The following is a 23,472-nucleotide window of genomic DNA, read 5'->3' as shown; positions in this document are numbered from 1 at the left end:
TTGTAAATCTAAGCCTCCCCTTTACACTAAGGTGTTTTACCGGTTTCCCAATTTACCATCCTGGTTTCAGTTTACACCCACCACCTCTCTTTTCCACTTTTCTCCTCATTTATTTCTCTCAGGTGGTACCTTGTTTCATTCATACAGCTCATCTTTTTTTTTTTTTTATTGGCACCTGAGCTAACATCTGTTGCGAGTCTTTTTTTTTTTTCCTTCTTGCCAAAACCTCCCAGTACATAGTTGTATATGCTAGCCGTAGGTCCTTCTAGTTGAGCTGTATGGGACGCTGCCTCAGCATGGCTTGATGAATGGTGCCAGGTCCATGCCCAGGATCCGAACCGGTGAAACCCTTGACTGCCAAAGCTGAAACATGCAAACTTAACCACTCAGCCACAGGGCCGGCCCCCATATAGCTCATCTTAACTTCCCACAACTTAGACACTTATCATTGATCCCCAAACTTTTCCTAATCCTTGTTTATTTAGCATACTTAACCAGGATTGTATATAGTACTGGACCTAGGATATAGAGATGAATAAGAAATTAATCCTGCTTTCTTTGAGCTTACAGTCTTAGATAGGCTAGAAACATAAATACAGTGATTGAGAACTCCTCAAAGTGGTGTGATCTTGAATTTTAAAAAACTTTTTATTATGAAAACGTCAAAAATACACAAGAGGGGAGAAAATAGTAAAATGAGCTCTTCCATAAACTTAAATAATCATCCGTGTTTTACTGATTTTGTTACATCTGTCACTTTCCACACTCCCACTGAAGTATTTTAAAATATTGTAAATTCATATCGTAAACTCTGTAAATACTAATCCAGAATTTTGAAAGATGATCCCGGTTCTGTCCCATTGTCCCCTATAAATCTTCAGAGTCCAGAAGGTACCAATATTTCAGGATCAAACCATATCTCCCACATTACCTTTTTGTTTCCAGAAGTTTTGGATTGGAAAATAATAGCCATTATGGTTAATAATGGAATGTACTGCTGGTGTAGTCTCATAGGACGGTTTGTTGTTGCTGTAGATATGTCACGTTATTATGTGTCTCTCTCCTGTTAGAGGCAAGAGCAGGCTACAGAAGACAATGCTGGTGTACCTATTGGCCCACACCTTTCGCTTGCCTATGAAGACAAACAGATCCTGGAAGATGCCGCTGCTCTGATTATCCACCATGTGAAGAGGCAGACAGGCATTCAGAAAGAGGACAAGTACAAAATCAAGCAAATCATGCATCATTTTATTCCAGATCTGCTCTTTGCTCAGAGAGGGGATCTCTCAGATGTGGAGGAAGAGGAAGAAGAAGAGATGGATGTAGATGAAGCCACAGGGGCGACTAAGAAGCACAATGGTGTTGGGGGCAGTCCCCCTAAGTCCAAGCTACTGTTTAGTAACACAGCAGCTCAAAAGTTAAGAGGAATGGATGAAGTATACAACCTCTTCTATGTTAATAACAACTGGTATATCTTTATGCGACTACACCAGATTCTTTGCTTGAGGCTGCTGCGGATCTGTTCCCAGGCTGAACGGCAAATTGAAGAAGAAAATCGAGAGAGGGAGTGGGAACGGGAAGTGCTGGGCATAAAGCGAGACAAAAGTGACAGCCCTGCCATCCAGCTACGTCTCAAAGAACCTAGTGAGTGCTCAGGCTGTTGGTTCACAGAAGATGTGAGGGGTTGGGGACCTCAGGGCCTAATTGGACTTGGGACTGCTTTCTTTTATACATAGAACATAGGCAGGCCTTAGAGCCTGACCGGGGTTCAGATCTAGCTCTGCAGTTTACTGGTTGTGTGACATTACTTAAACTCTTTGAGCTTGTTTACCTGTAAAATGGAGGTGCTCCTTGTTACCATGTGGGGTTATTGGGAGAATTGGAGAAAATATGCACAGCACCCTGTGCAGTGCTTGGATCATGGAGACACAATTGCTGGTACTGTGGACACCAGGGAAGGGGTGTTAGTTGCCATCAGTTTCCTAAATGGCAGATCTCTGGGTATCACAAATGTTTCAGAGGACAGAGAGGGACTAAAACATCACAGTCGGTTTCACTCTATGATAAATTAGAAATTCCTAATTGTTCATGCCTAAGACAGGTGCATATTTTCTCAGATATGTTTGGGCAGGACGTTTCTTTAACCAATAGGGTCCATGGCTCATTCCTAATAAATAGAAATACTTTATGGAAGGGAGATTGAAACTCAAGAGACGGTGTGAGACAGTAGAATAGGCAGAATAGGAATGAAGATAGAGAACTCAGGAAAAGAAAGATCAGTGAGGGTTAAGGAAGCCACCACGTGCTTTAAGTAATTCTGTGCCAGCTGCTTCTAGATAACTGTTGAGTTCATAAATTAGGTACTTGAACTGTGAGCCAAAAGCCTTTTCGTGAAGCCTTTCTTCTGTGCTTTTGAGGAAATAGCCAATCTGTGGAGTGAATTTTCCTTTTTTTTTATTTTCAAACTGTTGTAGATGTAAGAAGCCCATGTGTGGCCCTAACCTTCTCTCTTGAAGAGCTAATGACACTGGGAATTAATTCTAAAAGCCTTTATCTCGATTAATCCTAGCTTGAGAAAGACAGCTTTTGGACTTCAGTGTGGTGATTCCATCTGCTTGATAGAAATGAGAAAATGGCCTAATCCTGGCTTGACCACTGACTTAACCTGGTTTGAGGCTTATTAGTTTGGTCTTAAGTGATAATGCCAAGCCTCACACTGATCATAGCTTGTGTGCACAAATCCGTGGTTTGCACTCGCAGCTTTATTTTGGCATAAAGGCATTGTTCACGGCAGTAGCACAGCCCATGCCTATGCTGTGGGTCTGAACAAGGTGAAATTCTGTGATGAAACTCAAGCCAATTGCATCTTCTTTTCTTTTTGTGAGGAAAATTGGCCCTGAGCTAACATCTGTTGCCAATGCTCCTCTTTTTGGTTGAGGAAAAGTGTCGCCAAGCTAACTCTGCCAGTCTTCCTCTACTTTATGTGAGATGCCGCCATGAGTGGTGCTAGGTCTGTGCCCGGGTCCAAACCTGCGAACTTAACCAGTATGCCCACGGGCCAGCCCCCAGCCAGTTGCTTCTTTTAAATAGTAACTGTCCTGTTTTGCTTGTCTTTAATGAGTCCATCACACTGCAGATGAATGAAGACAAACAGCTTTTGCTCTCAGCCTTTTTTCCCTTGTGTAAACTTTACAAACAGGTAACCAAATGATGACAAAGAGTTCTTTTTGTAGTCTTTTTTCATTTCAATGAACATTTTATTGAAATGCAATATATATATCTAGAAAAGTATACAAATCCGAATTGTGTAGCTCAGTGACTTTTTACAAAGTGAACACACCTGTGTAACCAGCACCTGCTCAAGAAACAGCATAACCACTACCCCCACAGCCCCCTCGTGCCACTGTCTTGATTGCCGACACTGGAGATCAGAGCTACCTGTTTTTGAGCCTTATGTAAATGTCTGTCTTTAGTAAGCTCTAGGCAAGGGTCCTTTCACTGCTCCTCGTGCTCTCTCCTAGTTGCCAAACGTCTGTTTGACAATGGATAAGATTCTAGCTGGTGGTTGAAGTGATTCATGTTGCAACAAGTAGAGATCATTTAATGCAGTTTGCTAAGTACAACATTGGGAATCCATTTTTAAATAAAAGGACTTTGACAAATGCAGATCACTTCATTATTCATAGAGGGTTAATTTGCGCTCCTATTTTTCTGTTCCCAAGAGGTTTCCCAGTGCTAGAGTATGGCTCTGTCTGCCTTTTTTTCGTCTGCACTTTACGCTTCATTAGAATAGCTTTATGAACAAGTGACCCATGTGAGGAATGCTCTTTGCAGGCTGGGAGAGCAGGATCCTCTCTCAGCAGGGGAGCCAACAACTTTTTGAAGAAACTTCTTCCCTGGGATATTTTGCTGTCCTATCATGCAGAGGCCAGCTGTACTGTAAATAAGTTGGGCATGGTCAGTCAGAGTGTCAGAAGCCGCTGTTAAAGTTGCAGAGTCACTCTCCTCTGATAGACAGCGCTGGTGATTGTAGCCACCTGTCGGATTTCATCTCTGTCTGCAGCAGATTGAGTGGGTATGTTCTGAATACCTCGGGTTTGTTCTTTCAAATGCTCTTTAGGCCATCAGTGGGATTTGCCCTGCCTTCTCTCCTAATCTTTTCTTAGCAGGGTAAGGCCTCACCTGTCCCATCTCTCCCACAGTGGATGTTGATGTAGAAGATTATTACCCAGCTTTCCTGGACATGGTGCGGAGCCTGCTGGATGGTAATATAGACTCGTCACAGTATGAAGATTCGCTGAGAGAGATGTTCACCATTCATGCCTACATTGCCTTCACCATGGACAAACTAATCCAGAGCATTGTCAGACAGGTGAGGGCACAGTGGAGGCTAGGGTGGTGAGGGAAGAAGTCCTTACCTAAAGATGGATCAGACAAAGAGAACAGGGCAGATGTCTGTTGGAAGAGGAAAGGCAGTTTTCTCTAACGGTTTATGAACATATGATTTATAGAGGGGAGTGGGAGGCTAATGTGATGTCGGGTTTCTCCTGTTAACGAGGTAGGAGTACTTCAGCCGCATACTTGATTCCTTTGCTTTGCTGGGTTTGCCCTCACAGTCATATGAGCCTACCTCAGACCTGCTGTTTTGCCCTTTTCTTGCTGACTGCCTATGGAGCAGACATTGGTCCTGACTGTAGCTGCCTGCCCTGTTGGCCCAGCTCTTACCTCATCGGCCAGGAGTGAGCTCTCAGTGGGTAGTGTTTCCTCTTCCATAGGTGTTGGTAATTCTATGAACTTTTCTCATTTAATATTTGAAGTTCTTTTTATAGGAAGTGTTTACATCTTTTATAATACTCTGCCCACTTCATTGTCTGAGGTTCCCTCTGAGTTAGATTTGTGGTTGTTTGTGATTTGTTCCTGTGGCACCCTGGCAGTTTGTAAATTTGTTATTCTTTGCAACAATGATAATTTTGTAGCAAATAGCATGTTACAGATAGGTTTCTACTCATGTGCCTTGAGTTCTGAACTCCTGAAGGGATCAGAGTCTGTTGGTGGTGGTGTACTACTTCCTTTAAAGTGAAAACTTGTAAAAAGAAAATTCTAATTCTGGAGTCCACAGTGCTGCTGTGGAAAGAAAAGCTTGTTGCTCAGTGCTTTCTTGGGCTAAAATATGAAATCCTCTGCAAAGTATCCACGCTTTTGCCTTGAATTTGGAAGGATGCATGGCTCTGCACCCCTCCCACAGTATCTACTAGAGTCAAGAAAAAACATTTAACCTAACTGAATCTTGGCATCTTCAGGAAAGCTGTCAGGCAGACCATTTTTTCCCTGAAAGTCAAAGAAGTTATTAGGCCTTTCCTTAAGGGATCTGTATGGTGACTGACAGAAATCATTATATGGATACAATCTGCTGTAGTCATAATTTTTGAGAGACTAACCCCTGTTAATGTTCCCTAAATTTATATAAAGTAAAGACTGGTTACCATGTGCTAATGTTTCACTTACAAGTTTGCTGCTGCTATAGCTAGATGTAAAGTCTTTCATACTGCTGGCACAACCACCTTAAAAATCCAATGAAACTAGCTTTTTGTAAGCCCAAGTTTTTGAAACAATACATATGATTAGTCCATTTACTGGATTACCTGGTTATGACTGATTTTGAGTCAATAATATGTAATGTCCAGTCTTTTTTTATGGAAACAGATTTCATCCAGAAACCTAAATCCAGTGTTTTTAAAACATGTTCATTCTTTTCATCTTAATTTTTCAATTGGGGGCATATCTTCTCTCCTTCTCCGCATCTCGTTTGGTATTCTCCCGGAGTTCATTGCTAACTGGAAGTAGAACATATATTTCAAGGTGAAGCCATATATTTATCTTACCTTTTCCAGAATAGTTTGAGGGATTTGTCTTAAGAATACAATAGAGTATCTCACAGACATCTAGTACAGAACTCAAAATAAGGCCAGATCATGTAAGGATTGGACTAGGAAGGTTTTTTTGGTTTCCTTCATGCCTTTCTGGACACCTGCACCATTCTCATGCTTCCCTGTGCTGATGGACATTTGGCACATACTCAGGGCTTGTCCAACCCCCTGAGGCTTTGGCTTGCCACAGCAGTGCATCTGGCCCCACGGTATTACCTGATCTTTCCATCCAGATGCTCCTCTGTAAAAAACTCTACCAAATGCTCATTGTGTCATTTCAAATTAGCAGGAGAGAGAATCTGACCAGCCTAGCTTGGAGGTGGGAGTTGCCTAGTGGTCCCTGGATTTGTGGTGCTGCCTTTTCCAGAGACTCTAGGAAGGGCCAGATATCCAAGAAGAGGGTGTGGGTGGGGGACTCAGTGACATGGTCTACTTCCATAAGAAGGTAGAGAGCAGAAGTGTCTTCCTGGTAGAGACTATGCTTTGGATATACATTTTTTAAACAGTACTTTTTTTCTCTCAAACACTGTATCTTAAGCTTTTCCCTATGTTATCAAGTTATTGTAAGCATTATTTTAATGGTGACATTAGAATCCGTTGTCTGGACTAACTGAAATTTATTTAACCATCTCCTGTTGCTGGCTTTTCTACTGCTGTCAAATTACTCACCCTTCTAACCTTGCACTGTGTCCATTTATCTACAAATACACATAGTTGTCATTTAAGACTTTTTAAAATGTTAAGAATAAGTAGTTGTCATAGTTACTAGCACTTCAAAAAGAATGTATCTTCCTAAAAATAGAATGACTTAGTGGTTATGAGAATTTTAAAGTAAAATAGACAAACTAATATTGCCATTAATGTTTTGCTTTTATCTTGTATCTATTTTTCACATTCTCGGGCATTTTGATGGGTAAAGTTTCATTTGAGGGAATTTTTATTTCCCAATACTAATATTGTCATGGCTTGATGAGAATGGAAACTCTGAAAGGTTCAACTTTGTAGTCATCAGATAGCTTAATAAGATAGTCATGAAAGTTACCAATAGTCAATCTTGATTGACCTATGTTAAAAATAAGTTAATCAACATTATATACAGTTTAAGTATTATACTTCCTATTAGATGTGAAAAAATAGGTGCTGTATTAGAAGGAATATTGGTCTAGGGTGAGGAAACTTGAATATTAGTCCCAACTCTGCTCCTTCAGCTGAGTGCCCCTGGACAATTAATTCAGCCACAGTTTCTTAAATACCTAATGAGTTTCAGACTTTGTACTAGGGCTGGGAAGATAGACATGGATCTTGCTTTCATGGTTCTCCAAGGCCCCTCTCCTCGCCTTGGCACACAGTGATTTTTCTCATCTAACAGGTAAATTTTTCTCATATATAACAGGGCACCCCCTCCAGCCTGCTTCCTAGGGTAGCTGTATGGATCAAATGAGAATGTGTGAAAGCAAATTGTAAATGATGAAGCAGCACCATAAAAACAGGAAGCTGTGGAAATTTTCTTTCATGTAAAAAAATTTTTTTAAGTTCCCTAGGACTTTAAATATAAAGCAGCATATTAACCTGAGTTGCCTATGGTTTTGCTTTTAAACAGATTTGAAAATGTTACTCGTGGACTAGTGATATGGGTGAAGATTTCAGCTTGGTTTTTCTCTAAGAAAATAAAATAGTGGTTTTATGTGGTTAATTTTCTAAAATTAACAACCGAAAAAACTTTTTGAGCTGAGTGACTGGAACTACCAAAGGAGGGTTGACTGTATGACAGGGAGAAATAGTTTCTTAGTTCACTGATGACTTGCCTTTGCTTGATTCCAGCTGCAGCACATTGTGAGTGATGAGATCTGTGTACAGGTGACTGACCTTTACTTGGCAGAAAACAATAATGGGGCCACTGGAGGCCAGCTGAACACACAGACTTCAAGGAGTCTCCTGGAGTCAACATATCAGCGGAAGGCTGAGCAACTCATGTCAGATGAGAATTGCTTTAAGGTGAGAGTTACTCATTTAGTCAAGGACCATGTTGGTGACAGTGTAAGTTGTTGGGACTGTCTCTACCAGAAGTCAAAGACGTATCAAGGTACTTTGTTCGACCCAGTGATTCCATTCCTGGAACTCCTTATACTTCCTGTGAGGTCACTTAGAGGAAATACAAAAAAACATGGAAAAGTGGAAGTAAAGTCTTTCGTGGACAGTAAACTTTCTTACCTTTAAAAAAATTGTTATACATGATTTTTACAATTTTGTATTGGTTTTTTCCTCTGAACATTTTTTCATATTATAGTGCTTTGTAAATATTATTGTTCAAAAATGTTTATACATGTAATCTGTGATCGTTGTAGAAAAGGTAGGAACTTCAGAGAAAAGAAAAAATAGTCACCTATAATTCTTCCCAGAAATAATCACTGCTGACATTTCTAGATTTTTCTATGCTTTTATATATTTTGAAAAATTATACTGAGCCAAGTGTTCCATAACTTCTTTCATTCAATTAGCAATACCTCTGGGTCTTCAGCATATTCTTAAGACAATTTGATGTTTCATCTTATAGAGGATTATGTGGGTCTTGTTGGACATTTAGGTTGTTTCCAGTTTTCCACCATTATAATAGCTAATTAGAAAAGCAAATAATTGGAAACAACCTAGAGGTCCAACCCATTATGGGAATGGTTAATGGCAGCCTATTGTGTGAATACTGGATGGTGTATTTTGCAGCCCTTAAAAGTTAATTATAAATTATAAAAATACTGAAGCAAAAAAAATGATAAAGATGTGAACTGATTGCAGCTCTGTAATAAATGTGTATAGTTGAACAAAACCTGTTATGTATTTATATAAGAAGGGCAGGTTCAGGTAGCCTGGAATAAGGTTTGTAGTTGGCTGAGCAGAAAGAACTAAGCTAAATAAAAGTTTGACTTCGTTGGGTATGTTCCATGTACTTTAATGATCTGACCCCAAATTGTTCACTTAGTTATGTGCTTCTTTTTTCAGCTTTTTCTCAAGTTTCTAATCCATCAGCTATACTATTTGCTTAATTTAGAATCAAAGAACTGAAAGTGAGTTTTCTAGTTCTCTCTCAGGATCTTGACGTTCTACTGCCTGAGGACTTTCTTACTACAGGAGAGATTTCCTGAGTTTTTCGGGGTTTTAAAACTATAAATGTTTAGTATGAGTTTACTGTGTGTTTAGTTTCATGGCGAACAGGATTACCATCCCCTCCACACACAATGAGTTAACAACGTATTAAATTGTGTGGTGAGGGCCTGTGAAGGAATGGGTAGACTCACCCCATAGATAAGAAGAGTTATCAGAGTGACAGAGGGAATAGCAGGAAGAAAGGCTTAATAACCAGGATATTGTGTCACCACAGGGATCCTTTTCTTTAAAATATTTACATATAGAATAAATTCAATCGTGCTAGTATTAAGCTAAACTTAAGCAGCCCTTCAAATCCCCTACCCACCCCCGCCTCTAGCCTCCTCTCCCTGTGTTTTTTCTATGCAAATTCTGCACTGCTTTTTAAAAATCAAGCATGTTTAGCTCTCTGTATACCCTTTAAGACCCTTTTCTGTGCATTTACGTACATATATATTTAGAAATAAATGATATTAGACTGTGTGTATTCTACGTCTTGCCTTTTTCACTGAATACATCTTAAGAATTTGCTCTATTTTGGTTTATATAGATCCAGCTCATTTTTTCAACTGCTGTGTCATACTTAATAGTATGAACGTGCTGTGGTTTTTAAAAAAAGTCATTCCCTTGTAGGTGAACATTGAAACAACTACCATTTTTTACCTTCTCAAATAGTGCTGCGTTGAATAGCGTTTTGTTGTACTTGTATCCTTGTGTGCATGTGTTAGTAGCTGTCCAGGGTGGAGAGAAAGAAGTGAAATTCCTGGGTCAAAGGATATGCATATTTTTAAAATTTAAATTTTAATGGATATTGCCATTTCAGTCTTTGAAGTGACAGGCTGTACCACTGTATGCTTTCATAAGAGCATTTTTTTGCCATCCTTAGTCAACACTTGGTATTATCAAACTTCTTTATTTTTGCCAATTAGATGCTTAGAAAATTACATTAATTCACATTTCCCTGTTTCCTACTGTTGCCCATTGCTTTTTCCTCTTCTTTGTATTTCTTATTCATGTCCTTCACCCTCTTTTGGTGAGGAGGGTGTAGTTCTTTTTATGTACTTTTTTTTATGCTAACATCTGTGCCAATCTTCCTCCTTTTTTTCTCCCCTACTAAAGCCCCAGTAGATAGTTGTGTATAGTTGTAAGTTCTTCTAGTTCTTCTGTGTGAGCCACCACCACAGCATGGCTGCTGACAGGTGAGCGGTGTGATTCCATGCCCAGAAACTGAACCCAGGCCCCTGAAGCAGATAGTGCCAAACTTTAACCACTAGGCCATCAGGGCTGGCTCTTACGTACTTTTTAAATACGGTTTTCTCTGCCGTAATTTCTCTGAAATTGATTGGTCTTCTCCTATGTCCTTCACTGCCCAGCTGCATGTCACTTTAGTGAGGTGAAATCTTTCTCAGCTCACTGGGGAGGGATTTTTTATTCCCACAGCATATTAACCATGTCTCTAGAATAGTACATTTGTGATTACTTAGTTGTAATGTAAATATAGCTGTTTGCGTTCCTGTTTCCTTTACTAAATTGAGCTCTTTCAAGCAAGAAATCATCTTCTCTTGTGAGTGTGCCCCTGCCTGATAAATAGGAGACATTCAGTGACTGTGTGTTGAGTGAATGAAATATAGGATATTGGCAAAGGAGATGTGTAGAAAGGGGATCCAAATGGTAGAGGATCTTCATAGCCGTGTAAGAGAAAGGTTTGAATTTTCTTGTGGTTGGTGAGCAGTGAAGCATTTTTAAGGACTAAATATCCCACTGGATTTCAGCTTTCAGGAAGATCAGTTTGGTAGCACTGAATAAGGAGGAGTAGAGGAACCAGAAGCCTGTTTACAACTGGAGGCAGTTACCAAATGTGGGTGATAGATGTAGGCTGTCTTATAATGAAGCTAGTCAAGACTTGGAGAGTGTTTGCAGAAGAGAGAGCTGGGGTGAACACGTGCTAAAGGGCCTCACAAGACAGGTGACAGGTGGAGGAGCCTGTTGGGATGAAATTGAGTTCAGTTTTAAGCATGTAGAGAGGAGACTGTCTCCTCAATATTGCTTTGAAGGGAGATTTCCTTACAGCAAGAGGACAAATCTTGATACTCTAGGTTGTCCTAGATCCAAGGGACTTTAGCAGACTCCTAGGGGCAGTTTTTTTCAAATCTGTTTTGGAAGTAACTATGTTTTTATTTGTGTGTGTGTATTAACTTTTTGTCATGTTTTACATTTTACTAGCAGATAGGAATTTTTTAAAGTTTCCCCACAAGATACTGGGAACCGAATGAGCTTCTGGTGCTGTTTGCTTACTGACTAGCTATGTGGTCTTGAGAAACCAGAACTCTGAATTTTAGGTTTTTCTCTGTGAAAAATGAACAAGGTTGAAATAAATGATTCTCAAGCTTCCTTCTAAGCTCTGATCTTCTCCCCATGATTTGGATAGTGGTCTTTTCTGCAGCAAGCCCTTAGTTAGGATCAGGGCATTGAAAATATCTGGGTTCTTAAAGGGGAGTTCCATGTGCCATCACCATTTGATGTTGTGCAACATCACACATTTGTTTTGTGCAAAATATGACTTGATTTTGCCTCTATCAGCGTATTTCTTTTAAATATGAATTTTTAAAAAATGGCACAAATAAGCAGAACTCACAATTTCAAGAGCTTCAAATATGATTGATACCGGTGCAACACATCACTTCTAAGTATGTTGCTGTTGTGTGTTTCTTACCCCATGGCGTGTGTGGTATCTTGGGTGGTCTTTATTGGGGTGGAAATGCGATTGCTACTCTCTGTTGTGTTTGATGTTTTCCTCTTCACTTTTGATATGAGAAATTTCCCTTTTTTTCTTTAAAGCTGTAGACTTAGTTTACATCTTTGTATATTAAGTCCCGGAAATGGTATTGTCAAGTGGGAAATGACATTGACATTTTATGGTTCTGGCTTTATGCCATATTTCTTTCTAATGAACAAAATACTTCTAAAGCACTCTTACTAACATTGATTATAGTTTTAGCTAATTCAAGATATATGAAACATGAGATGGTGCTTTTTTGCTGTAACATTTCATTTTGCTGGTAGCAAGATTGGACTTTTGCTTTTTTTTATTGAGTTCATAATAGGTTACAACATTGTGAAATGTGAGTTGTACATTATTTCTTGTCAGTCACCATATAAATGCTGCCCTTCACCCTTTGTGCCCAACCCCTCATCCCCCTTCCCCTGGTAACCACTGAACTGTTCTCTTTGTCGGTGTGTTTGTTTATCTTCCACATATAAGTGAAATCATACGGTGTTTGTCCTTCTCTGTCTTGCTTATTTCGCTTAACATAATATCCTCCAGGTCCATCCATGTTGTTGTGAATGGGACAATTCTCTCCTTTTTTTCTGGCTGAGTAGTATTCCATTGTATATATATACCATATCTTCTTTATCCATTCATCAGTCACTGGGCACTTGCATTGCTTCCATGTCTTAGCTATTGTGAATAATAATGCAGTGAACATAGGGGTGCATAAGTCTCTTTGAATTGTTGGTTTCAAGTTCTTTGGATAATTACCCAGTAGTGGGATAGCTGGGTCATATGGTATTTCTATGTTTAGTTTTTTGAGAAAGCTCCATACTGCTTTCCTTAGTGGCTGCACCAATTTGCATTCCCAGCAGCAGTGTATCAGGGTTCCCTTTTCTCTACAGCCTCTCCAACATTTGTTATTTTTTGTCTTAGTGATTATAGCCATTTTAACAGGTGTAAGGTGCTATCTTAGTGTAGTTTTGATTTGCATTTCCCTGATGATTAGTGATGTTGAACATCTTCTCATGTGCCTATCGGCCATCTGTATATCTTCTTTGGAAAAATGTCTGTTCATATCCCCTGCCCATTTTTTGATTGGGTTGTTTGTTTTTTTGTTGTTGAGTTATGAGTTCTGCATATATTATGGAGATTAACCCATTGTCGGATGTATGATTTGCAAATACTTTCTCCCAATTGGTGGGTTGTCTTTTTGTTTTGATCCTCGTTTCCTTTGCCTTGTAGAAGCTCTTTAGTGTGATGAAGTCCCACTTGTTTATTTTTTCTTTTGTTCCTCTTGTCTGAGAAGACATGGTATTTGAAAATATCCTTTAAGATCAATGTCAAAGAGTGTACAATCCATATTTTCTTCCAGAAGTTTTATGGTTTCAGGTCTTACCTTCAAGTCGTTGATTGATTTTGAGTTTATTTTTGTGTATGGCATAAGATAATGGTCTACTTTCGTTCTTTTGCATATGTCTGTCCAGTTTTCCCAATGCTATTTATTGAAGAGACTATCTTTTCTCCATTGTATGTTCTTAGCACCTTTGTCAAAGATTAACTGTCTGTGAATGTGTGGTTTTATTTCTGGGCTTTCAGTTCTGTTCCATTGATCTGTGTGCCTGTTTTTGTACCAGTACCATGCTGTTTTGATTACTATGATTACTAGTACCTTTTGAAGTCAGGGATTGTGATGCCCCCAGCTTTGTTTTTTTTTCTCAGGACTGCTTTAGCTATTTTGGGGTCGTTTGTAGCCCCATACGAATTTTAGGACTCTGTTCCATTTCTGTGAAGAATGTCATTGGGATCCTGATTGGGATTGCATTGAATCTGTAGATTGCTTTATGTAGTATGGACATTTCAGCTATGTTTATTCTTCCAATCCATGTGCATGGAATATCTTTCCATTTCTTTATGTCATCATTATTTCTTTCAATAATGTCGTACAGTTTTCAGTGTATATAGGTCTTTCACCTCCTTGGTTAAATTTATTCCTAGATATTTTCTTTTTTTTATTGTGATTGTAAATGGGATTGTGTTCTTGAATTCTCTTTCTGTTAGCTTATTGTTAGAGTATAGAAATACAACTGATTTTTGTAAGTTGATTTTGTAGCAGCAACTTTGCTGTAGTTGTTGATTATTTCTAATAGTTTTCCAGTGGATTCTTGAGAATTTTCTGTATATAAAATCATGCCATCTGCAAACAGTGAGAGTTTCACTTCTTCATTTCCTGTTTGGATTCCATTTATTTCTTTTTCTTGCCTAATTGCTCTGGCTGAAACCTCTGGTACGATGTTGAATAAGAGTGCTGAGAGTGGGCACCCTTGTCTTGTTTCTGTTCTCAGAGGGATGGCTTTCAGTTTTTCCTCATTGAGTATGATGTTGGCTGTCGGTTTGTCATATATGGCCTTTATTATGTTGAGGTAGTTTCCTTCTGTTCCCATTTTCTTAAGGGTTTTTATCATAAATGGCTGTTGAATCTTGTCAGATGCTTTCTCTGTGTCTCTTGAGATGATCATTGTGGTTTTAATGTGTTGTATCACATTAATTGATTTGTGGCTGTTGAACCATCCCTGTGTCCCTGGTATGAATCCCACTTGATGATGGTTGTATGATTCTTTTGATGTATTGCTGTTTTCGGGTTGCCAATATTTTGCATCTATGTTCATCAGTGATATTGGCCTATAGTTTTCCTTTTTTGTGTTGTCCTTGTCAGGTTTTAGTATCAGGGTGATATTGGCTTCATAGAATGTGTTAGGAAGTATTCAGTCTTCCCTAATTTTTTGGAATAGTTTAAGAAGGATAGGTATTAAATCCTCTTTAAACGTTTGGTCGAATTTACCAGGGAAGCCGTCTGGTTCTGGACTTTTATTTTGGGGGATCCTTTTGATTACTGTTTCCATCTCTTTACTTGTGATTTGTCTAGTCAGATTATCTGTTTCTTATTGATTCAGCTTTGGGAGGTTGTAAGCATCTGAGAATTTCTCCATTTCTTCTAGATTGTCCAATTTGTTGGCATAAAGCTTTTCATAGTATTCTCTTATAATCATTTGTATTTCTGTGGTATCTCTTGTAATTTCTCCTCTTTCATTTCTAATTTTATTTATCTGAGCTTTCTCTCTTTTTTCTTTGTAAGTCTGGCTCTAGGGGTTTGTCAGTGTTGTTTATCTTCTCAAAGAACCAGCTCTTTGTTTCATTGATCCTTTCTTTTGTCTTTTTTGTTTTAATTCATTTATTTCTGCTCTGATTTTTATTATTTCCCTCCTGCTAACTTTGGGCTTTGTTTGTTCTTCTTTTTCTAATTCAGTTAGGTGTAGTTTGAGATTGCTTATTTGGGATTTTTCTTGTTTGTTAAGGTGTGCCTGTATTGTGATGAATTTCCATCTTAATACCGCTTTTCTTGTATCCCATATGAGTTGGTATGGTATGTTTTCATTTTCACTTGTCTCCAGATATTTTTTTACTTCTCCTTTAATTCCTTCAATGATCCATTGGTTGTTCAGAAGTGTGTTGTTTAGTTTCCACATGTTTGTCCCTTTCTCAGCTTTTTTCTTATAGTTAATTTCTAGTTTCATAACATTATGGTCAGAAAAGATACTTGTTGTTATTTAATCTTCTTAAATTTATTGAGGCTTGCCTTGTTTCCCAACATACGGTCTATCCTTGAGAATGTTCCATGTGCACCTGAGAAGAATGTGTATTCTGCTGTTTTTGTATGGAGTGTTCTATATATATATCTATTAAGTCCATCTGGTCTAGTTTCTCATTTAATTCCACTGTTTCCTTGTTGACTTTCTGTCTGGGTGATGTGTCCATTGATACGAGTGGAGTGTTGAGGTCCCCTACTATTGTGTTGTTATTAATGTCTCTTTTAGGTTTGTTAATAGTTGCTTTACGTACTTTGGTGCTCCTGTGTTGGGTGCATAGATATTGATAAGTGTTATGTCTTCTTGGTGAAGTGTCCCTTTGATCATTATATACTGCCCCTCTTTGTCTCTCTTTGCCTGTCTTATCTTGCAGTCTGCTTTGTCTGATATAAGTATTGCAACATCTGCTTTCTTTTGTTTGCCACATTAGATTGGAGTATCGGCTTCCATCCCTTCACTCTGAGCCTGTGTTTGTTGTTGGAGCTGAGATGTGTTTTCTAGAGGCAGCATATTGTTGGGTCTTGTTTTTTTAATCCATCCTGCCACTCTCTGTCTGTTGAATTGGAGAATTCAATCCATTTACATTTAGAGTGATTATTGATATATCGGGGCTTAATGCTGCCATCTTACTGCTTGTTTTCCAGTTCTTCTGCATTTCATTTTTTTTTCGTCCTGTGTACTTCAGACTACCAATTTGACTAGGTAGTTTTTTATGCTGGATTTCTTAGTTTTCTACTTATTTATTATTTCTGTCTCTATTCTACTTTTTTGTTTAGTGGTTACCATGAGGTTTCTATGCAAAATCTCATAGATGAGATAGTCCATTTTCTGATGACCTCTTATTTCCTTAGACTAAGCTTTGTGAATCCCTTTCCTCTCCCTCTCCTGTGTTGTTTTTCTCACATCTTATTCCATCTTATGAATTTGTGGTTAAAATGACAAGATTATCTTTGTTTTTGGTGTTTTCTTTCCCTTTATCATTAGTGTTTTGCTTGAGCCTTTGCTAGCCTGTTCTGATGAATAGGTATAATTTTCTGATTTTGTCTACCTATTTATCTCCTTACTCATGGCTTTGTAACCCCTTTCTTCCTTTTTTTCCAGGTATTAGGGCCTTCTTGAAGATTTCTTGTAGGGGGAGTCTTGTCGCAATGAACTCCCTTAGCTTTTTTTTTTTTCTTTTTTTAAAGATTTTGTTTTTCCTTTTTCTCCCCAAAGCCTCCACCGGTACATAGTTGTATATTTTTACTTGTGGGTCCTTCTAGTTGTGGCATGTGGGATGCCGCCTCAGCATGGCTTTGATGAGCGGTGCCATGTCCGCGCCCAGGATCCGAACTGGCAAAACCCTGGGCAGCCGAAGCAGAGCACCTGAACTTAACCACCCAGCCACGGGGCCGGGCCCTCCCTTAGCTTTTATTTATCTGGGAAAGTTTTTATTTCTCCATGATACTGAAGGATATTTTCACTGGATAGAGTATTCTTGGCTGAAAGTTTTTGTCTTTCAAAGATTTGAATATTTCATTCCACTCTCTGCTAGCCTGTAAGGTTTCTGCTGAGAAATCTGCTGAAAGCCTGATAGGGTTTCCTTTGTAGGTTATTTTCTTCTGCCTTGCTGCCCTTAGTGTTTTTTCCTTGTCGTTGACTTTTGCCAGCTTCACAACTATATGCCTTGCAGTAGGTGTTTTTACATTGACATAGTTAGGAGATCTGGTGGCTTCTTTCACCTGGATTTCCATCTCCTTCCCCAGGTTTGGGAAATTCTCTGCTATTATTTCTTTGAACAAGCTTTCTGCTCCATTCTCCGTCTCTCCTCTGTCCTGAATACCTATAATCCTTATGTTGTGTTTCCTATTTGAGTCGGATATTTCTCAGAGTTTCTTCATTTCTTTTTAGTCTTAGTTCTCTCTCCTCCATCTGAAGCATTTCTATATTTCTGTCTTCAGTGTTGCTGATTCATTCCTCCATGATATCAGCTCTACCATTCAGGAATCCATGTTCTGCTTTGGTCCTATCCATTGTGTTTTTAAACTCCAATATTTCTGATTTGTTTTTCTTTGTAGTTTAATCTCTTTTGTGAAGTAGCTCCTGAACTTGTTGAATTGTCTATCTGCATTCTCTTTTAACTCTTTGAGTTTTTTAATGATAGCTATTATGAATTCTCTGTCATTTAGGTTATAGATTTCTGTGTCTTCAGGATTGATTTCTGCATACTTGTCATTTTCCTTCTGGTCTGAGATTGAAGATATGTTTTCATACTGCTAGACAGCATAGATTTATGCTTCTGCATTGTGGTAGTGTTTGATTGCCACTTCCACTTGTTGCCACTGGGTGGGGGTCAAGAGCTGTGTATTCTGAGCCCCCCTCAATCCAAGGGACAGCTCCCAGGTGCCGGCCGGTGGGGAGGGGCTCTTTCTCCTGCAGGATCTTGGGGGCTTCTTGGTCTGCCCTTACTATCTGCTTTCCTGGGGTCTTGGCTTGATGAAGACACCCCCATGATAGCTAGTCATCTCTTGGTGGGGTGGGGCCACTTTCTCATGGGCTGTGAGGGACCTTGGAGAGATCTATGGTGCTCCCGCAGAGGGCCGCCACTCCCTCCTCTCTTTCCTCTTGGAGGCTTCATGCAGTCCCTGGGTTGCTATCCTTCAGGGAGGAAAAGAGACGTTCTCTTACCTCCTTCTACTTCCTCGGGGGGGCCTCCAACACATCCACCTTCCGACTATGGCTGTGTGGGTCTCTCAGACATCTTTTGTGTTGTGTGGATGTCCTCTGTTGGAATATGAATGTCCTTTTTGTTGTATCTTTGAGGGGGAGTTTATGGGGAGAACTCTCTGCCTTGATGCTGATGTCACCTGGACTTTTGCCTTTTTTATCGCCTGCTTCCTAACCTTTTTGAGTATCTTCCTCATCTCTTTGATTGGAGCAAAGCTTTAGGACCTTATTGCCTCCCCACCTCCCAACCCTTGAGCAGCTAGGTTATAGCTGTGGAGCTGGTCTTTTGTTTATACTCAGATTTCTTATTTGCAGCTTATGTTCATTCAGAGCCAAGGCCAGGTTCAGCTGACCATAGAGCTTCTGGACACAGAAGAGGAGAACTCGGATGACCCTGTGGAAGCAGAGGTATGGACAAAATATATTGCAGAAACTGCATGCTGAGAGAACTGTCCTCTTCTGAGAATCTGCCCAGTGACTGTCTTATAGAAGGCCAAGGTAGTCCTTAGGCTTGTTTAAGGGTCAGGACTGGATGCTTAAAGTACAGGTCATTCCAGCCCTGTCTTTAGCTGAAGAGAAGGGCAGCCTGATGGTAGATATTTAGGGTTGGTGGCAGCCTCATCCAGCTCTTGAGTAAAGCAGTCTCCTCAGAGGAAATCTCATAGTTGGCAGCTTTCCTGTTTTTCTCCTAAAGTATACGAAACAAATGAGGTGCCATGTGCCCAGTATCATCTTGACCCTGTGTCATGTTTACTTTTTATTGGGATAAATGAAGCCAGGAGTTCTCAACCCCACAGAGTAGACAGAGTGAGTTGACTGTCGTGGCCTGGTCTAGCAGGTAATGTGAATGAGAGCTGCAAGCCACATGGATGATGTTGGGATATCGAGGGGAGGCCTGGTTTGTGGGAATATTGGCTTATGGTTGCCAGTTTTTTTAAGAGATGCCAGAAATCCAGATTTTAATTTGAAAGATACTGATTTCCAAACATTTGCCACCATACATTTCATTCTTTAACAAAACCCTCTATGGGGAGATAAAACTTGTCAGTGAGCCAGCTTCTACCAATTTATGATTTCTGATAACTTTTAAGTATCTTAGAGAAACTTTGGGTTTTGCTATCTAACAGAATTTTTAAGCTGTGTTTCAGTACCAAGTAATAAACTTGTCATTATGGAAAGATTTTTTTGATGTTGAAATTTAAGGATTTCAGACATTCATGGAATTTGCTAATGAGGATGGAGTTCAGTTTTTGTGCTCTTTCCCTACCCGTATTTTGTATTTGTAATCCTAGCGCTGGTCAGACTATGTGGAGCGATACATGAATTCTGATACTACCTCTCCTGAGCTTCGTGAGCATCTGGCACGGAAACCAGTATTTCTCCCAAGGTGAGTGAACCAAGTTATGTCTCAGCAGTACACACTTGTGCACAGTTGAGGAATGGAGGCTTAAATGACTTGGTTTTCACTTTTTCTATTCATTGTTCTGTTTTCTGAGGACACTAAATCAAGGTTTATATAGCTCTTATACCATGAACTTGGTGCGTGTGCTAAGCATCAGGAAGATGAAAGTTTTAGAGAATCAGCAATAACTTCCCTTTGTTGGATAGGAATGTGATTTAAGGTTTGATGATTTGTTGGGAAGACTCACAGGACTCAGCATATAGTCATACTCACAGTGATGATTTATTACAGCAAGAGGATACACAGATAAGTCAGCAAAGAGAAAAGGTGCCTGTGGCAAAGTCGGAGGAAACCAGGCACAAGCTTCCAAGAGTCTTCTTCCAGTGGAGTCACACAGGACACTCTTATTTCCTCTAGCACTGGATTCTGACAGTATGTTTGAAATACTGTCTACCAGGGAAGCTCATTAGGGATGCTCACTGAATCCTTAGAGACTCAGTGCCAGGGTCTTTTATTGGATCCTGGTCATGTGGGCACCCTCTGCCTAGCATGTACCAAAATTCCAGACTCCCCGAAGGAAAGCAGGTTTTCAGCATAAACTGTATATTTTGTACAAATAGTTTAGGTACAGTGAGCCACTCTTAATCATTTAGGAAATGTTGAAGACTCTCCCAAAATCCAAGATCCCAGAACTCAAGCCAAGGGACAACCTTGTAAGCAGGCCTTTCAAAGGATAGCAGTCTTAGGCCTGCTATGTTAACTCTCTTCACAGAGTTTTTTAGTATATGGGCAAGTTGTAATGCTGGTCCTCTATCTGAGGATGAAAACAGAGTTTCAGAAGTAGATAATAGATTTTGCTCTAGTCGAGTGCCTTTCTTCCTTCCCAAAAGTTTAAAATTGAAATCTCATGTCTTATGTTTCCAGAAAGGTATTATCCCAGTATCATTAGACTTAGTCCTAATCAGAGTGTGGAAAGGCGTGGCAGCAGAAGGGCCCTGCCAGGTTCTTCCATTCACCGATTGATGTAGTGGGCTTCAAGCAGCTGCTCTGTGCCAGGCCCCTCTCTCTACAAACACTTAGTCTCTGCTTATGAAACAGTACAATAAACATAGTATCGTGTTTCTTTCTTACCAGGTTGGCAAAGTTTTTAAAAGTTTTTTAGTCAGTGTTATAGAGGGTGTGGGAAAGGGAGACGCTTCCAAATACTGTGGAGGAAAATATAAATTGATACAATCATTCCGGGGTGAGGGCAGTTAAAACGTAAGGGACCTTTACCCTAGAACTTTAGTTTCTAGTAATTTGCCTTATAGCTATTATAGCTAAGGTTCTCAGTCTTTTTGGCCTTGAGACCCCTTACACTCTTAGAGATTGAGTATTCCAAAAAGCTTTTATTTCTGTAGATTGTATCTAGTAATGTTCACTGTATTAGAAATTAAAACTGAGAAGTGTTTAAAATGTTTATGAATTCATTTTCACAATAACAATTTGAAACCCATTGTATGTTATAAATAATATTTTAGTGAAAAGCTATTTCTAAAGAAAAAATTAGTGGAAAAAGCAGCATTGCTTTACATTTTTGCAAATCTGTTTTGTGTCTGGCTTTAATAGAACGGCTGGTTCTCATATCTGCTTCTGAATTCAGTCTGTTTGCACTATGTTGTTTGGTTGAAATATGTGAAGAAAATCTAGCCTTACTCCAATATGTAGCTGGAAAAAGAAGTATTTCCATATCCTTTCAGATAATTGTGGATATTCTTTGGTATGACAACAAAACTCTCTAAAGTGATAGTTTCTTAAAGGTTAGTTGCAGTATCAATGAAAATATCAATGAACTTTTCACATAGTTATGTGAAAATCCATTGGTTTATTTTGTACTTTGAATGAATTTTTTTCATGCATCGTTTTATAACTTCTTGTGATTGGTTAAAAATGTTAGTTAACTAAGTTATGCAGACCTACCAAATGTTGACACATTTTCATTTTGCAATATCCAAAAAAATCACATTTATTAATATTTTCATTGAGCTCATCAAACACATCTTTAACTAGTAGGAAGCTGTCAGTTCATGGTGACCAATACCAATTTACCAAAATTCAAAAGTTTTACTTGAAACTTTAAATCTTACCATTGGCAATATATGTTCAGTTGTTTTCCTTGAATTGCCAGCATCCTTTGTTCATTTTTGAGAAAATATCTGGCAAACACCCCAGGGTGACTAGTCCACCTAGTCAGTCGTTCTTTCAGGTAAAAATGGTGATCCACTTACGACTCGAGTGCTCAAGGGCTTTTCTTCAAGAATTGCATTGTATTTCAGCACACAGAGGTGCTGTATGTGTGTGTAGTTCCCATTTATCACACAGCACATTAAGGAGATGTGAACTGAGGGGCTGGCATTTAGTAAAACATGTTATTTCTTCATCAAGGACATTCTTAAGTGAAACCAGCTTTCTTTTTTTAATTGCCAGTGCATGGCCAGAGAAGCATACAAAGATTTCTAAGGATAGTTTAGTATCACCAGCAGCATTTTTCTTCACTGTTACTTTAGCACTGCCAGCGCAAATGTTAATGCAGTGAAAAAGAGGCAAATAATGTTTTAGTATTATTATGAAAATAGTTTTGATCTCACAGACCTCCTGAAAAGGGTCTTGGGCACCCCAAAGGATCCTTGGACCAAAGAACTGCTGTTCTAAAGGAAACATGTATATAAAGATAGTCACTGAAGCAATGTTTTTAATAGCAAAGTATTGGAAACAATGTAATTCTCTAGGTGACCGCCTTTCTTTCCTATGTATGTAGGATAGCAGTAGTTGTGTACCATCTTTAGGAGAATTGGAAAAATAAGCATTCAGATAATTTTCTGTGCTATGTGGTTCAGATGAGGAGCCCTGATTGATTCCTTTTAAGGAATGATTAAATTAAGGCACGTTCCTCTGCAGCAGTTAGAGAATGAGACAAATTTGTGTGTAGTGAAGTGAAAAAATCTTCATGGCATTAAGTGAAAAGTTGAGAATAATAGAATATAAATATTTATAGTATGATCTTATAGTGTCTTAAAGAACAATCCCAAAGCAGAACTGTAGCAAGTGATTATATATGTTAATTAGAAAGGGCTAGAAGATTTTAAGTCAAAACTACTAACTGGCTACTTCTGCCAAGGCAAGTGGGATTTGGAGAATCAGGAGTTAGGGGATGCTTGAAGACTTCTACTTTGTATTCCATGTATCTCTGCACTTAAGATTTTGGTTTTCTTTAACAATGAAACCATTGAACATTTTTTATATGTATATAAATAAAATGGTGAAAAGTGCTGTGAAAGTGTATAATAAGGAAAACTCCTTTTAGGGGGGAATCATTGGAATTGGGGTCTGGACAAGCTCTCATCCTGCAGGGCTTTCCTTCTTTGTAGGAATCTGCGGCGGATCCGGAAGTGTCAGCGTGGTCGAGAACAGCAGGAAAAAGAAGGGAAGGAAGGAAACAGCAAGAAGACCATGGAGAATGTGGATAGCCTGGATAAGCTGGAGTGTAGATTCAAGCTAAATTCCTACAAGATGGTGTATGTGATCAAGTCAGAGGACTACATGTATCGGAGGACTGCCTTGCTCCGGGCTCATCAGGTAAGAACCACTAACTGGAATTTCTCTATACATCTCCCTCCCCAGCCAGGACCAGGCCTACCCCAGAGGCTTCTGATTGTTTTTCTTCCTTTATGAAAACCTCCTCTTGGATTTGAGAATTGTTGAGTAAGCGAGTATATTAGTTTGTTAAGGAGGCTGTAACAAAGTACCACAGACTGCATGGCTTAAACAACAGAAATTTATTGTCTTACAGTTCTGGAGGCTAGGATTCTGAGACTAAGTGTTGGCAGAATTGGTACGAACTTT

The 23,472-nt window shown here is 39.2% G+C and overlaps 1 protein-coding gene across 5 annotated transcripts in view; it reads left to right on the top strand.

Annotated features, from left to right (window-relative positions):
* The window catches only part of LOC124236233 (paired amphipathic helix protein Sin3a), a 68,467-nt gene that overhangs the window by 42,013 nt on the left and 2,982 nt on the right, over window positions 1–23,472 (top strand). For all 5 annotated transcript variants that reach the window (XM_046655073.1, XM_046655069.1, XM_046655072.1 and 2 more), the window contains exons 15-20: window positions 1,071–1,644; window positions 4,203–4,372; window positions 7,749–7,922; window positions 18,504–18,596; window positions 19,481–19,575; window positions 22,998–23,205. In XM_046655073.1, coding sequence (XP_046511029.1) covers window positions 1,071–1,644; window positions 4,203–4,372; window positions 7,749–7,922; window positions 18,504–18,596; window positions 19,481–19,575; window positions 22,998–23,205 — 1,314 coding nt within the window. The remainder of the gene's footprint in view (window positions 1–1,070; window positions 1,645–4,202; window positions 4,373–7,748; window positions 7,923–18,503; window positions 18,597–19,480; window positions 19,576–22,997; window positions 23,206–23,472) is intronic.

Source organism: Equus quagga, chromosome 2 (assembly GCF_021613505.1).
Source record: "Equus quagga isolate Etosha38 chromosome 2, UCLA_HA_Equagga_1.0, whole genome shotgun sequence".
Taxonomy (NCBI): domain Eukaryota; kingdom Metazoa; phylum Chordata; class Mammalia; order Perissodactyla; family Equidae; genus Equus; species Equus quagga.
Note: the sequence above shows the minus strand (reverse complement) of the source record. Positions and strands in the feature narration are given on the sequence as shown.